The sequence below is a fragment of the Oncorhynchus gorbuscha genome, linkage group LG07 (genome assembly GCF_021184085.1).
Source record: "Oncorhynchus gorbuscha isolate QuinsamMale2020 ecotype Even-year linkage group LG07, OgorEven_v1.0, whole genome shotgun sequence".
Classification (NCBI taxonomy): Eukaryota; Metazoa; Chordata; class Actinopteri; order Salmoniformes; family Salmonidae; genus Oncorhynchus; species Oncorhynchus gorbuscha.
The window spans coordinates 80,048,781-80,065,006 of record NC_060179.1 but is presented as its reverse complement, the minus strand read 5'-3'; the positions used below and the strand labels follow the sequence as shown (position 1 = coordinate 80,065,006).

Here is a 16,226-nt window from a genome sequence, read left to right as displayed (position 1 = left end):
GTAAATGTCAATATGTAAAGATGTAAATATGTAAATGTCAACATGTAAAGATGTAAATATGTAAATGTCAAGATGTAAAGATGTAAATGTCAAGATGTAAATGTAAAGATGTAAATATGTAAAGATGTAAATGTCAAGATGTAAATGTAGATGTAAATGTAAATATGTAAAGATGTAAATGTCAAGATGTAAATATGTAAAGATGTAAATTTCAAGATGTAAAGATGTAAATGTCAAGATGTAAAGATGTAAATGTCAAGATGTAAATGTAAATATGTAAAGATGTAAATGTCAAGATGTAAAGAAGATATTAAAGAGTGAAAGCCTTACGTAGCAGCAGCAGCAGGAGGCTGCTCAAACACTTCCTTGGAGAGCTTGAGCCCAGGCTTCCTCTTACCTGAAAGGAGAGAAATGACAGCAGTGAACAACTGGTAGAACAATACAATTATACACCAACACATACACCTGAAGACAGCAATTCACATTCAACAAAGTTAGAAAGGCAGTTTGTATGATCTGAATTGTAAAAGTGGAGTTTCTTCCCGAGTTTTTAAAATGTTACTTCTAGTCATCTCAGATGTCTCATCCTGCAGTGTATTTCCAGGGCCTGAGTCCAGCAGCCCGTCAGACACTTACGGCTGGTAACTCCAGAACCTAATTGAATGTAACAGGCCGCTGCGATTACGAGCAGCGAGAAGAGATATGTCTGCAGCGTTGGAGCAACGCGAGTTAGTTCTCTCTACATCCGGGAGGTACAGCGCTGAACCAGTGGAAGGTTCAACAGCTCCATGCCACAGGGCATTACGGACACTCCTGAGGGTGTGAGTGACAGGTTGCCGTCTCCGAAAAAGAGTGTGTGTGTGTGTGGTCCACCAGAGCATCTAGATCACAGCAGCTAGTGCTTCCACACAGACCTGGATTCAAGTACTATTTCAAAATCATGTCATGTACTTTAGCTGTGCTTGACAGAGCTTGCCACAGAACCAATAGAAAATCCCACAAGTAGAAACCACGCCCACCTGGTACTCCATGCCGACTAAAGCAAACGCTCAACATATTCAAAAAGATCTCAAAATAGTATTTTTAATCGTGCTCACTCACACAGCAGAGCTACACAGACACGCCCAGACTTCAAAAGATCTACATACTTACTAGGTGACGTCCACCACCAGGCTATGGGCGGTGGTGGCGTCACCTAGTAAGTACATAGATCTCTAAAGTGGAGGGAGTATACTCATTCCTCCCAGGAGGAGGGAGGAAGCATATTGCCTATTGTTGTTTTTTTTTTGCCTTGATCGGAATGTTTGGGAGCGTGAGGAACTGTTTCAAGTAACTGAACATACCGTAAGTATTTGTGAGAATGCTATGCACATTGCACGCACGCACACACACACACACAGCAGTACTTGATGGTAAACATACCTGACAATGCAGCGTCTGTGCTATGATGTACTGCAGGTGCAGTTCTAGTAAGCCATGATAAAGATACTCAGTCAATAAACTCACTCAACTAGAATTATTTACATTTTTTAAGAAAGTCTATTTTCTATTTTATTAGGATCCCCATTAACTGGAAAACACACACAAAAAAAAAAAAATACTGATCAAAACCGCACAGACACACACAGTCCAGCGTGCCACCATCATCTCTCTGCGTCACTGTACTGTCACCGTGGCCTCTCAACGCCTCAGGATTTCCACTTTCCAAAGCAGCTTTGCTGCACCAAAATGTCACTTTGGGCCCCTCCCACACGTATTAACACAGACGACAATAGCATTTGCAAACCGACACGAGTCTTCTAATAGGCCTAAGTCTATGACTGTTTGAATGGACATTAACCAAACTAAACCACAAAGGAGTTCTACTCCACCAACTGCAGGTTTCAGAATGTAAAAATAGGAGTTCGCTGCTCCATTCAACACCCGGGTGTATTCAGTGATGTAGAATGTTTTACATTCATTTTATTTCTAGAGCTGACAAACAATGCATTGAACTGAACTCTTTGCAATGTTACATCCTCTTGGACAAGAGCTTAGTGCTTCCCACTGCTCCCTCAAATAGTGCTGTGACATTTTTATTTTTATTTGTTTAACTAGACAAGTGTGTTAAGAACAAATTCTTATTTACAATGACGGCCTAGGAACAGTGGGTCAACTGCCTAGTTCAGGGAAAGAACGACAGATTTATACCTTGTCAGCTCGGGGAATTTGATATTGCAACCTTTCGGTTACTAGTCCAACACTCTAACCACCAGGCTACCTGCCGCACATTACCAAGGCTTTGCCAAAATAAAGAACTGGTGAGTGGTTATTAACATGACTGAGCACCAGGCACCACATTCATCAAGATTTTTCCATGACAAGACTATGCATGTCAATGCCAGGCAGGCTGGCGAGGGACTCGCTCTCCAGTTCATTACAGGGACTTTGCCAAAACAAAGAACTGGTTAAGCACCATCATGCTTTCTCCATGAATATGCATGCCATTCTGCCAGGGTATGCCACAGGCAGGCTCTCTAACCGTTTCATTACCAACACTTTTCCAAAAAAAAGAAAAATTGGTGAGTGGCCATGGCTGAGTACCAGCTTCCCCAGGCTATCTCCATGACTATGCATGTCATGCTGCTAAGGCTGACAGGGGATTCAGCACAACTCCACAGTCTTCAACCTCAAAGTCTCTGGCTCGATGGGATGAAACAAGACGCGGCACACTCTGCGAAGACGACAGCTTCCATCTCCAGTCCACAGACACAGTCCCTTGAGGTCCCTGCCGCATGCACATCACACACTGACTTAACATCTTACCTATACTGTAGGCTACACATTCATTTCACATTTGCATGCATGAGAGATGGGAGACATGTAAGCAAAAGGCAGCAACTCAATGATAGAAAGAGACAGTCATGCACTGAGCTGCATGTCAAAGAATCACCTTTGCATTCACTCACACAGTCACGCAACATGTTGAAAAGTGGTTGGATCAGACCCAGGGTCATTTCCAAATGGCACCCAATTCCATATAGAATCCACTACTTTTGACCAAAGCACTAGAAAGAGAATAGGGCACCATTTGTGATGCAGACTTTGGCGGATTTCTCCAGAAAGGAAAATCACAAGGGACAGAACCTGCGGCTGATCAAAAAAAAGACCTGTGAGAAAACAAGTTTTGATTAAGTCATCGAAATAAAATAAAAAGTGCTGACAAAATATTGGCTCACCTTTTACAGCTGAGCTGACTAGCGCAAAAATAATATTGCGATATTGTCAAAAATAATATTGCGATAGGCCTATATTGTCATAAATATCCTAATATGTAATAGATATATTTTTTCCACTAATCAATAAATTATATAATTTAGAGTGTACAGGGCAGGAGTAAGCTAATAGGCTGCATTGGGGCGGCAGGGTAGCCTAGTGGTTAGAGCGTTGGACTAGTAACCGAAAGGTTGCAAGTTCGAATCCCTGAGCTGACAAGGTACAAATCTATCGTTCTGCCCCTGAACAGGCAGTTAACCCACTGTTCCTAGGCCGTCATTGAAAATAACAATTTGTTCTTAACTGACTTGCCTTGTAAAATAAAGGTACAAAAAAATTGTCTGTCCTGAGCCACTATAATATTTTCATCCCAAAAACATGTCTTCTTCAACAGACCTTCCTAACATTACAATTCTTGTGTCATATATTTTCACAACTGTGAGAGGAAATTATTGCAAGCTATGCAAATACAGTCGCTGTTTTTAGTTATTCCATATTATCTTGCACAATTTAAATAAATAAAAAATAAAAAGTCTCCCCTTTAGGATTTTTACTCGCAGATCTCAGCATTCGATGTAGCTTTGTTTTGCAATGCAACCTAATTAAAAAGTAGTACAGCATTCCCAGTGATTTGCAGCACATGGGTTGAAGACAAGTATGTTGTGAGATGCCAGCAAGAGGTCACAGGAGAAAGACTCTCTCTCAAAGATTTAGCGTCAGGGGTGAAGACGGCACAACTTAAATACCAGCGAGAGGTACTGAAGCCAAAGAAAAGACAATTGAAGGAGTCTTTGCCCTGCTCTCTTTGCCTCACCTAATGTTAACATGAAATACCAAGCAGGTCTTGTAATTGGTTTCCTTCAGCATGTAACGAAGCCAGGGGAAACATGTCCTGTCAGAGACGCATGCTAACAACAGCCAGGAGACTATGCCAGAGCGATCTGTGCTGAAACCAAGGCGGCCTCAGGGTGAGTGCTTTGAGCACTGTGAATCTGGAGCAAAAGCTTCAGTGTGAGAGTGCAGCCAGACAGGCCCATGTCCAGCCATGCTGATAATAAACCCAGGGTGGCATTCAAAGCAGGCGGAACCAACCAACCCGCTCATTCTCACTCTCCCAAACCCACACACACGCATGCCGGGAATTCCAACAATCCCAAAAGTCCCTCAATGGAATTACACAGACCCAGAGGAAGAAAGATGAATCAGACATCCGCGAGAGGGATGGCAGGAAGGAGAGAGGGATGGCAGGAAGGAGAGAGGGAGTGAGGGAACGAGAGATGGGGGCGGGGGCATGGAATGGAAAAGAGAAACAGGGCAAAGAGATGGAGACAGGGAGATGGGATGAAAATAACTCTTCTTGAGCCTGCGGCTGTTATGTCACTTCTGACCGTCCTGGCAGTCTGAGGTACCATACACTTTCAAAGATGTCAGATACATATGAATCCATTAGGTTACAGCTGTTATATTATGAGGCTCTTTTGGGAACCATGTCTTCCCCAGCAGTCACATGGCGATACACTTCCTACACGGCTGGGATTGACTTAAACGATACTGACGGCAGGTTCTCTGCGTGCTGAGGGCATCAGCTCCAGGTCACGGCAGAGCACCGTCCTGCGTAAGTATCGGTCAACTAGGTCGGCAGCTAACTTCACCTCCATGACTACAACATGAGATCACTGCTCAACCAAGGGGTGGGGGTGGGGGGGTGTGCGATCTTCAGATCCTATTTAGTACACCTGGTTTAAGACCACATCTGCAAGAGTACGAAGAATGGGCCAAGGAAATAGTAAGATCAAGTGGATAACTTATCCATTCAGGGAAGCACCACCGTAACAGTTGTTGGCCTGGTAGCAAGCCTAACATGAGCTAGCATTATTTAGGATTCCAAGCATTACAGCCTGCTAACTCTCTCATAACATATTGTCACAGGATGTAGGCCTACCAGGATGGTTGAGTTGGCCAGGCTTCAGTAGAATGTCGGCCTATCAGGATGGTTGAGTTGGCCAGGCTTCAGTAGGATGTCGGCCTACCAGGCTGGTTGAGTTGGCCAGGCTTCAGCAGGATGTCGGCCTACCAGGCTGGTTGAGTTGGCCAGGCTTCAGCAGGATGTCGGCCTACCAGGCTGGTTGAGTTGGCCAGGCTTCAGCAGGATGTCGGCCTACCGGCCTGGTTGAGTTGGCCAGGCTTCAGCAGGATGTCGGCCTACCGGCCAGGTTGAGTTGGCCAGGCTTCAGCAGGATGTAGGCCTACCGGCCTGGTTGAGTTGGCCAAGCTTCAGCAGGATGTCAGCCTACCGGCTTGGTTAAGTTGGCCCGGCTTCAGCAGGATGTAGGCCTCCCGGCCTTGTTGAGTTGGCCCGGCTTCAGCAGGATGTAGGCCTACCGGCCTGGTTAAGCTGGCCAGGCTTCAGCAGGATGTAGGCCTACCGGCCTGGTTAAGCTGGCCAGGCTTCAGCGGGATGTAGGCCTACCGGCCTGGTTAAGCTGGCCAGGCTTCAGCAGGATGTAGGCCTGCCGGCTTGGTTGAGTTGGCCAGGCTTCAGCAGAATGTAGGACCTACTGGCCTGGTTGACTTAGCCAGGCTTCAGCAGAATGTAGGACCTACTGGCCTGGTTGAATTGGCCAAGCTTCAGCAGGATGTCAGCCTACCGGCCTGGTTGACTTAGCCAGGCTTCAGCAAGATGTAGGACCTACTGGCCTGGTTGAATTGGCCAAGCTTCAGCAGGATGTCAGCCTACCGGCCTGGTTGACTTAGCCAGGCTTCAGCAGGATGTAGGACCTACTGGCCTGGTTGAATTGGTCAGGCTTCAGCAGGATGTAGGCTTACCGGCCTGGTTGACTTAGCCAGGCTTCAGCAGGATGTAGGCTTACCGGCCTGGTTGAATTGGTCAGGCTTCAGCAGGATGTAGGCTTACCGGCCTGGTTGAATTGGCTGGATGTAAGAGGCTAGGGTGTTACAGTCCAGGTAGAAGAAAATAAAATAAATTGGTCCCCGAGATTAGATGACACAATCTGTGGAACTGCAGGGCCATTTCATTCCAGTTACTTACAGTTGAAGTTGGACGTTTACATAGATTTAGGTTGGAGTCATTAAAACTCGTTTTTCCAACCACTCCACAAATTTCTTGCTAACAAACTATAGTTTTGGCAAGTCGGTTAGGACATCTACTTTGTGCCTGACACAAGTAATTTTTCGAACAATTGTTTACAGACAGAATATTTCACTGTATCACAATTCTACACACTAAGTTGACTGTGCCTTTAAATAGCGTGGAAAATTCCAGAAAATTAAGTCATGGCTTTAGAAGCTTCTGATAGGCTAATTGACATAATTTGAGTCAAATAGATGTGTACCTGTGGATGTATTTCAAGGCCTACCTTCAAACTCAGTGCCTCTTTGCTTGACATCATGGGAAAAACAAAAGAAATCAGCCAAGACCTCAGGAAAAAAATGGTAGACCTCCACAAGTCTGGTTCATCTTTGGGAGCAATTTCCAAATGCCTGAAGTTACCACTTTCATCTGTACAAACAATAGTACGCAAGTATAAACACCATGGGACCACACAGCCGTCATACCGCTCAGGAAGTAGACGCGTTCTGTCTCCTAGAGATGAACGTACTTTGTTGCAAAATGTGCAAATCAATCCCAGAACAACAGCAAAGGACCTTGTGAAGATGCTGGAGGAAACAGGTACAAAAGTATCTATATCCCAGTAAAACAAGTCCTATACAAACATAACTTGAAAGGCCACTCAGCAAGGAAGAAGCCACTGCTCAAAAACCGCAATAAAAAAGCCAGACTACGGTTTGCAACTGCACATGGGGACAAAGATCGTACTCTGGTCTGATGAAACAAAAATATAACTGTTTGGCCATAATGACCATCGTTATGTTTGGAGGAAAAATGGGGACACTTGCAAGCCGAAGAACACCATCCCAACCGTGAAGCACGGGGATGGCAGCATCATGTTGTGGGGGTGCTTTGCTGCAGGAGGGACTGGTTCACTTCACAAAATAGATTGCACCATGAGAAAGGAAAATTACGTGGATATATTGAAGCAACATCTCAAGACATCAGTCAGGAAGTTAAATTTTGGTTGCAAATGTGTCTTCCAAATGGACAATGACCTCCAGTATACTCACAAAGTTGTGGCAAAATGGCTTAAGGACAACAAAGTCAAGCTATTGGAGTGGCCATCACAAAGCCCTGACCTCAATCATTTTGAAAATGTGTGGGCAGAACTTTAAAAAGCGTGTACGATCAAGGAGGCCTACAAACCTGACTCAGTTACACCAGCTCTGTCAGGAGGAACGGGACAAAAAAAAAGTTAAACAATTTAAATGCTACGAAATACTAATTGAGTGATGAAAGAAATTAAAGCTGAAATAAATCACCCTACTATTATTCTGACATTTCACATTCTTAAAATAAAGTGGTGATCCTAACTGACCTAAGACAGGAAATATTTACTATGATTAAATGTCAGGAATTGTGAAAAACTGAGTTTAAGGTGTATGTAAACCTCCGACATCAACTGTATATGATGCCAAGTGGACCAGGTGACGCCCTGTTTTATTCAACAATACACCCACACACACCACAAGTGGCTGGAGAGTCGAGAGAGATGTTTACGTAGCACATGGGGATGTGTGAAACGAACTCCTGAACCTATAGTGTCCACACTTGCATCAGCGAATAGTTTGCTTTTTTTTGCGTGGCGCCAACTGGTAAGACGCTTCAGGAGGGCAGTCATAGGTGCTAGGAAGGCAGGAAGTCCTGGGTTTGAGCCTCGGTGTGAGCCGAAGCAGGAAGCCGCTGTTCTCGCTAAGTAAGCAGCCTGACAGCCATGACCTTTAGAAAACCCGAACAGGTGTGTTGTTAACATGTGAGTTAGCCCACCAGCTCTCTGTACCTTGGTTCAACATAATTAAAAGCACTTCCTATTCAAATCCAGGAACCTTCCCCAATCACCATTTAAAAACGTGCATCAAAATGTCTTGTCTATTTACCTCCAGACAGCTTGTCTGTCCCACATCCAGAGTACTGTCATAGCATTCCAAATGGCACCCTATTCCCTATATAGTGCACAGATGTTCCCTAAGTAGTGCACTATGTAGGGAATAGGGTTCCATTTGGGATAGCATGCCATGAGATGAGATGTACTCTCTCGGTGGTAACCGGAGAGCAGTAATTCGCAGGTCATCAAGCTTTCTTTTCCTCAGTGTGCTAGCTGGGGGGGGGGGGGGGGGGGGTTTAAGAGAGATCACTTTATTGGTCAATTGCACACAAGGTCCAGCTGGTAATCAGGCAGGGGGCAGCTAAGTGCACTGCCACCCGAATGCTTTAATATCAAAACACCTTTGATCCAGCCATGATGACAATGGCTAGGCCTATTTATTGCATCCAGCAGAGCCGGGGTGCCAAAGTTCACCCTCTATCTTGATAGGTTTAACCAGGCAGGCCAATTCTGATCTTTTAACACTAATTGGTCTTTGGACCAATCAGATCAGCTCTTGCCAATAATTAGGCAAAAGATCCAAATTGGGATGCATGTGTCAACGCAGCCATAGAGGAACCAAGAAATGTTGTTTCAGACACGTGACATTGATTTACTAAAACATACATGAACTCTACAGCCCTTCAGGACACACCAAATCAATTTTCCTAAAACGGCCCTTCAAGAAATGAAAAGGTTAAATGAAAACAATTGTAGCATTATAGTTGCAGGGAGGGAGGTTATGCCAGGAGAAGTGCATGAAAAAGGTGTCAGCCGCGTCAATGCCGTGTAGAGAAAGGAGCTGATTGCTTATTCAGGAAGCCTGATGAGGTTTCCAGATGAATGTTAGGATTCAGCTGTGTCGCGTTGAATGTATTACTTTGACATACGCGCCGTGCAGTAAACCTCAGCTACAGAGTAGATGCAGACTTCTTCCCCTTTGAGATCAGGGAGAGAGAGAATACACTGCTGGAGACCTGCTGTGATCCCATTCAACGTGGGGTGGCTGGCTCCAGGCAGGATGAATGAAGAGCAGACTAGATTTATGCTCATATCAGAGAGCTCCAGCACAGAGAGAGTCACAGAGAGGTCCGTCACAGAGAGTCACAGAGAGCTCCAGCACATAGAGAGAGTCACAGAGAGCTCCAGCACAGAGAGTCACAGAGAGAGTCACAGAGAGCTCCAGCACAGAGATTCACAGAGAGTCACAGAGAGCTCCAGCACAGAGAGATTCACAGAGAGTCACAGAGAGCTCCAGCACAGAGAGAGTCACAGAGAGAGTCACAGAGAGCTCCAGCACAGCGAGATTCACAGAGAGAGTCAGAGAGCTCCAGCACAGAGAGAGTCACAGAGAGTCACAGAGAGAGTCACAGAAAGCTCCAGCACAGAGAGAGTCACAGAGAGAGTCACAGAGAGAGTCACAGAGAGCTCCAGCACAGAGAGTCACAGAGAGTCACAGAGAGAGTCACAGAGAGAGTCACAGAGAGAGTCACAGAGAGAGTCACAGAGAGCTCCAGCACAGAGAGTCACAGAGAGAGTCACAGAGAGAGTCACAGAGAGAGTCACAGAGAGCTCCAGGCTCGTGAAGATGCATGCGTCATCTTAACCCTGCGTAGCCATCTACCGTCTTGTCTTGCAGTCTGACTACGTTGTACTTTGTGTTGACATTCATTTGCCAACCACTGTCCTGGCGCATCAAGCTTTATCCTGCACAGATGGCTTGGTGTGGTGGTCTATAAAGGAATTGAGCTTTGATTCATTTGTTATTGTTTTTTTACATTCAAATGTATGTGAAACAAAAACCATTGATTTGAAAGTTTAACAAACCATACAACTCTATGCACAAGGAACACTTCACAATTTCCACTGAAAACGTTACAAAAAACGATTTTAGTGGAAGAAATATGCAGATGCAAACTTTGGTAACGGAAATACAGTAAAATCCCCCTCAGGTTTACGACCACGTTTTCCAAAAACTGCTAAATATCTGCTACGGATGAAGATGAAAAAAAATGTCTGCAGAGAAAAATGGGGTTTCATCTTATGACATGACACCTCGAGTTAGAAAAGAAAATCTATTTTGGTTATTGAACTACAGTATGCGAAGTGGATTTACACCCGGTACCAGAATTACATCACGGGTCCCTGATCTGTTAAGGATATGAATGTCATTCTCCTCATGTTTCACAAGTTTGGACATCACATTAAAGCAGAGTAGGGTTCAGTACAGTAAAGTAGAGTAGAGTATAGTTCACTACATGCCCTCTTGCAGACAGTGTTATTATGTTGGAATTTGAGTAGACATTTCTATTCCTGCTGCTACATCTTGATTTTGCAACTGTGTAAGTGGTTACTGTACGAGAGAGCATGATGCATGCCGGAGAGTGAATCAATGTGCTAAATTTGCAAGAAGCCGGGCCCGAACAGCAACAACATTCTTAGCAAGGGTTACAGAAACGATTTACTTGCTATGACTGTGAAATGTGATTCTTTATCTACCTTAGTTTAATGCACGGACTGTAAATCCCTTTGGATAAGAGTGTCTGCTGAACTGCTTAAATGTAAATACGTATGTGAAAATGAACATACCAAAATGAACTGAAAAGCACACTGGGTATTATTATTGGCCGTGCTTCAGGGTGGAGCTCATTAGAATAATACTCAGCATGCATTGCAATTGTTCATTTTCACATACACATTTAGAATAAACTCGTATCAGACCATAGCGCAATCAAACTTCTGATACCAATGCAGGTTGAAAGGGGGCCCAAACAAAATTTGTACAGAAAAAATATTTTGAAAATACAAATTAAAGCCCTCGAAAGTATCTTATTGCAAAATGCATTGGAGTGTAGTTCAGTCCAGTGTAATACAAATTACAAAATACTCAGACAAATCTAACACATGCCTGTGTACCACTCTCCATATTTTCAAGCATAGTGGTGGCTGCATCATGTTATGGGTATGCTTTGTAATCGTCAAGTACTGGAGAGTTTTTCAGGATAAAAAAATGTATTGAATGGAGCTAAGCACAGGCAAAATCCTAGAGGAAAATCTGGTTCAGTCTCCTTTCCACCAGACACTGGGAGATTAATGCACCTTTCAGCAGGACAATAATCTAAAACACCAAGGCCAAATCTACACTAAACTTATTTACCAAGAAGACAATGAATGTTCCTGAGTGGCCGAGTTACAGTTTTGACTTAAATCTGCTTGAAAATTTATGGAAAGACCTGCAAATTGTTGTCTAGCAATGATCAATAAAACAATTTGAATAATGTTTTTAAAGGATACATGGGAAAATGTAGCACAATCCAGGTGTGGAACACTGAGAGACTTACACAGAAAGTCTCACAGCTGTAATCTCTACCAAAGGTGGTTTAATGTCAGAAGTGCAGTGAAATGCCTTTCTAGCAACAACAAAAAGTACTGATTCAGGGGTGTGAACACTTATGTAAATGATATGTTTCTGTGTTTACATTTTCAACTAAATGTGCAAACATCTCAAAAAATAAAATATATATATTTTGTCATTATGGGGTATTGTGTGTAGATGGGTGAGAGAAAAATAATATATATTTAATAAAAAATTTATTCGAGCTGTAAGACCACAATTTGTGCATTAAGTCTAGGGGTTTAAATACCTTATGAAGGCACTGTGTTTCAAATATATGTAACAAATACTTTCCATCTCTGCGCACACACACACACACACACACACACACACACACACACACACACACTTAGTGGATCATCAGCTAACAATGCAGTGAACAATCCTACTGTTATTGCAGCAGAAAGCCACTATAGGCTTGGAACAAGACCAACAATAGGCCCGTCGAAACAGCAAATTTACTATCTGTGCAGCTGAAAACGATGCAGGGTCTATTTGCATGACAAATGGGGTGTTTGTGCAGGCCAGGCTGGGGCAAGAGGGTCGGCTGAGGCTGGGCTACAGTGGCAGACGGCAGAGGACAGGGACACACACTGAGAGGGCCACTGGCTGGCCGACTTGCTGCCATCACCATCCCCAGTGCCACAGCACAGTACAACAGACAATGATGAAAGCACAACGGTCCGTCTCTGGGCCAAACTAACTGCATTTTTTTTATTTTAATTTTATTTAAAGACTGTCAGCATCATTTACTCCCTAGTCCCTACTGACACGACGAGACAGTGATGACAGAAACACATAGATGTCTGGTAGCCCCTCCCCCTTTGTAAACACATCCCATCTTAGGGTTGACACTTGCACGCCCTTATCTTGCACAAGAATTAGAGCAGGAGCCAGTATCACTTGCAGAATATCTAGTCTTGATAAATTTCCTATCACAGCATTTTAGTTTATTTTGTAAAAATAAATATTTAAAAAATGCATTTCCAGAGCCTTTACTAAAGGAAAGAACATGTGTATCTGTAAGGTTTGCTCACACTACAACGTCTGGGGTGCAGCATTACTAACAATGTAAATACTCAATTGGAAACCGTTTCGCAGGTGGTTTTTTATTTTGCACAGATTAAACAAAAGTGTGAATACATTGTTCCGACTTAATATCACATAGAAAGTCCCAAACCAGCCGAGTCCATTAATTAAAATAGTCCCAAACCAGCCGAGTCCATTAATTAAAATAGTCCCAAACCAGCCGAGTCCATTAATTAAAATAGTCCTTTGTATTTACCACGTAGAAAGCGTCACCATTCGCTGCAACGGCAGTGTGTGTGTGTGTGTGTGTGTGTGTGTGGGGGGGGGGGGTTGACGTTTCACCTGTATTGACAGAAGCCCACAGGTAAAGGTAAATATTGCTGCCAATCAGGGGCGAGCCACTAGCTGGTCATATCCTGCACAGCCAGCCAGGCAGTGTGTGTGCTGTGCGTGTGTGTGGGTTGCAGGTGTAGAAAGCTGTGCGTTGTTGTGTTTGTGGATGGCCAGATAGATACTATGGTGGGGGTTCGTAGGTGGCTTGATCCAGCAAATTGTATTTTGAAGTGTTTTTAGGCGTTTTGATTCATACCAAGTCTGACAATATGGGAAAAATTCAACAGCTAAGTAACTAATAACTGTAATGATGTATTTCAGCGACAACAAGTGTTTATTGTGCAAATGTATTTAAGTTTTCAAGAAACATTGGAGACTAAATATACTTTATATGTTGTCAATAATCTCATGATTCCAGGCCAACCCAGTCCGTTTTGCGCCGAAGATGCATTCGCATCGGCTTTGTTGTTAAACACATTGTTTTGTGTCGTGTGTACATTCACGTGTGTGTGTGTGTGTGTGTGTTTGGTGGGTGGGATTACAGACAAAACCTTTACTTCAACAAAACAGGTGTGTAACCTGTTAGTTACGCAATAATCTAACCTGACCCTCGGACTGTGAAAAACCAACCATCTGCAATAGGAGAGCCCATACTAGACGACCTCACAACAAAGTAGTTGGTTATGTTCCAAATGACACCCTATTCGCCTATGTAGTGCACTACCTTAGACCAGCACCCATTGGGCTTAGTACAAAAGTAGTGCACTATTCAGGTGATATGGGTGTCATTTGGGACACCGTCGATAATAGCCATCCTGGCTATGCAAATCTTATTTAAAAAAAATCGTACGCATGTTTCTCCTTGATGATATGTTAAAATAGATGTTTGCCTTGGCCTTAGGAATGCAGTAGGGTCCACTAAGTGCAGAGGCCTGCAGCTATGGACCATGTGCATCCTTGACATCATTGCATGGAGGGCTGAGTGTCTGTGGATTTTGTCTTCTCCCCTTGTTCTTCATTGATAAAGTAAGGCCACTGATTAGTTAAGAACTCCACTGTCTAGGTCTTTAAAATAAATAAAAAGGACACTAGTGGAAAGGAATCATCAAATTAATGAGTTTAGATGGATCGGAGTAACGGGACAATTATTGTTGTGAAAAAAACGATGAAAATATTCATCAATATTCAAAACGTCTTCAGTGGAGGAACGAGACGAGTGACTTCTGGTTTCTGTCAATGTGTGTCCAATTAAGACCAAGACAACCAGGTGAGGGGCGTTTCTAATTGATCAGTGACCTTAATTGATTAATTAATCAAGCACAACGGAGATCAATAGCAATACATTCCAGAGGGTTGTAGAGATTGTCTCTAGGTCTAGTCTTCTTGTACAGTGGTCCACCTCGAGAGAAATAAGCAAGAAACAAATGAGAATCTCACTGCCGATAGACACTTAATACAGTGGCAAGCTGTTCTTTCTCTTGCTAGAACAGAAGCTGTACCTGCTGCGTGCCGACCCGGTAGCAACGAACCTGGAGAGTGAATTATTATTCAACCTGGAGAGTGAATTAAATCGTTTCTTGCTAGGTAGTTATACAGCTGTGGCCATCTTGCTAGTATCAACAAGGGTTTTCTACAAAATAGCAACATTAAAGCAGATAGCTTGGAATCTAGACCATAAGCAATACGCACAGCTATGAATTGCCACCCCCCCCCAAAAAAAAGACACTGCCACCTTCTGCTTAGTAGAATTTTAACAAGGCTGAGTGACTGACAACTTACAAGGTCTTTGCTGCGTGAACACAAAAGAGATTGACTGCAGGCACTCATCACAGGTACCAGGTACTGTCAGCAGGTAACCGTTTGGCAATTGTACCTGTGTCTGAGCTTTTACTTAGTGAATGTGGCAGGGATGTTTTGCTTGGAGACTCCTATTTTAATAGCCTACTGCCCTGTTTCTATATTTAGCTTTTAACTTTTTTTAAATGTCTACCTAGGTCTATAGGCGTCCCAATTATTTCCATTATGCACCACTAACAGTGAAAATAAAACTGCATTTAATAAAATTGTCAAAAGAACTTCAGTGTGATTATCCTGAGCAGTTTGAACTGAACTTAACCAATTGAAACGTAACCATTGTAATCGTGTCCCGCCCGACTCCCCATTTACAACGCACGTATTGTAATAGCAAAGTTTACAGTTACGCAGTTAATCGATGCACTGCAATAAACGCATTTGATGCATTACCTTGCAAAGGCAACATCTCGTCGAAATGTGCATGTGGTCGTACATGCTTTACAGAAAAGGCGTTGCAATATGTCTGCAGGGAGTTGCTGACTATGTGACAGCTTTAATTAGGTTATAACATCCCTGGTACAAGAGGACTGCAAATACCATCAACATGAGCAGAAAGCATCTAGCTATTATATGCTGAGAGTACAGACAGACAGACAGCATCGTTTTACCAGGAACTCTGCAAAGGGGAAGATCTAAACAGGAAATGCAACTGATCCTTTTACCGCATAAACTTTAACATGCATTGACGATATTCAACCTGCAGCAATGCACATTGCAGACAATGCATAACTAATTGCATTTCAGTCGTTTTGCACAGATCGCATGTAATATAGTCTTACCTCCCTTTGGCTGAGACATTTCCCCTTTGCTTTGATGGGGGGGAGGGGATGCACTAGAGACGTTGCCTTCTTTCTCACTCCCTCCCTCCATCGCCCTCGCACCGAAGCTTGCTTCAGCGACTTGCTTTGCAACAAGGATGCGGAATACAAGCCGCGATCTTCATGCACTTGGAGCCTTTTTGCGTCTGAACCGTGTGTGTCCGTGCAAAGAGCAATATTACAATTGCACACCTTGCAAAACGGTCAGGAAACGGGTCGTTTTGCAATGGCACTGCAAATAATTCTCAGCGGCACTTACATAATGGGCCACGGCTGGCAGCTGAAAGCTCCTAACTTGGATCAGACAGTGAGTGGCATTGGCCTATATTACGAACGTTCTTCCTGCTTGAGCGTAAAGGATGGTGGGAACTGTAGTCCATACTGTAGTTATGCGTACTGTATTACAGTATAGTATTACTTTATTACAGTATCTGAGTACGGCTATGTGTGATAAATGATCTGTATGTTTTCTTGTAGGCTAAATACAAAATATTAATTTAAAGTATATTATGATTTACATGAAATAAAACTTGAAGTTCCACTTTT

General features: G+C 43.4%; 1 protein-coding gene across 1 annotated transcript in view; it reads right to left on the bottom strand.

Moving 5' to 3' along the window:
• The window catches only part of map2k6 (mitogen-activated protein kinase kinase 6), a 50,345-nt gene extending 34,336 nt beyond the window's left edge, over window positions 1–16,009 (bottom strand). Inside the window, exons 1-2 of the mRNA XM_046357585.1 lie at window positions 15,642–16,009; window positions 331–397 (exon numbers count right to left, since the gene is read on the bottom strand). Coding sequence (XP_046213541.1) covers window positions 331–397; window positions 15,642–15,732 — 158 coding nt within the window. The 5' untranslated portion in view covers window positions 15,733–16,009. The remainder of the gene's footprint in view (window positions 1–330; window positions 398–15,641) is intronic.
• Between the last annotated feature and the right edge of the window lie 217 nt (window positions 16,010–16,226).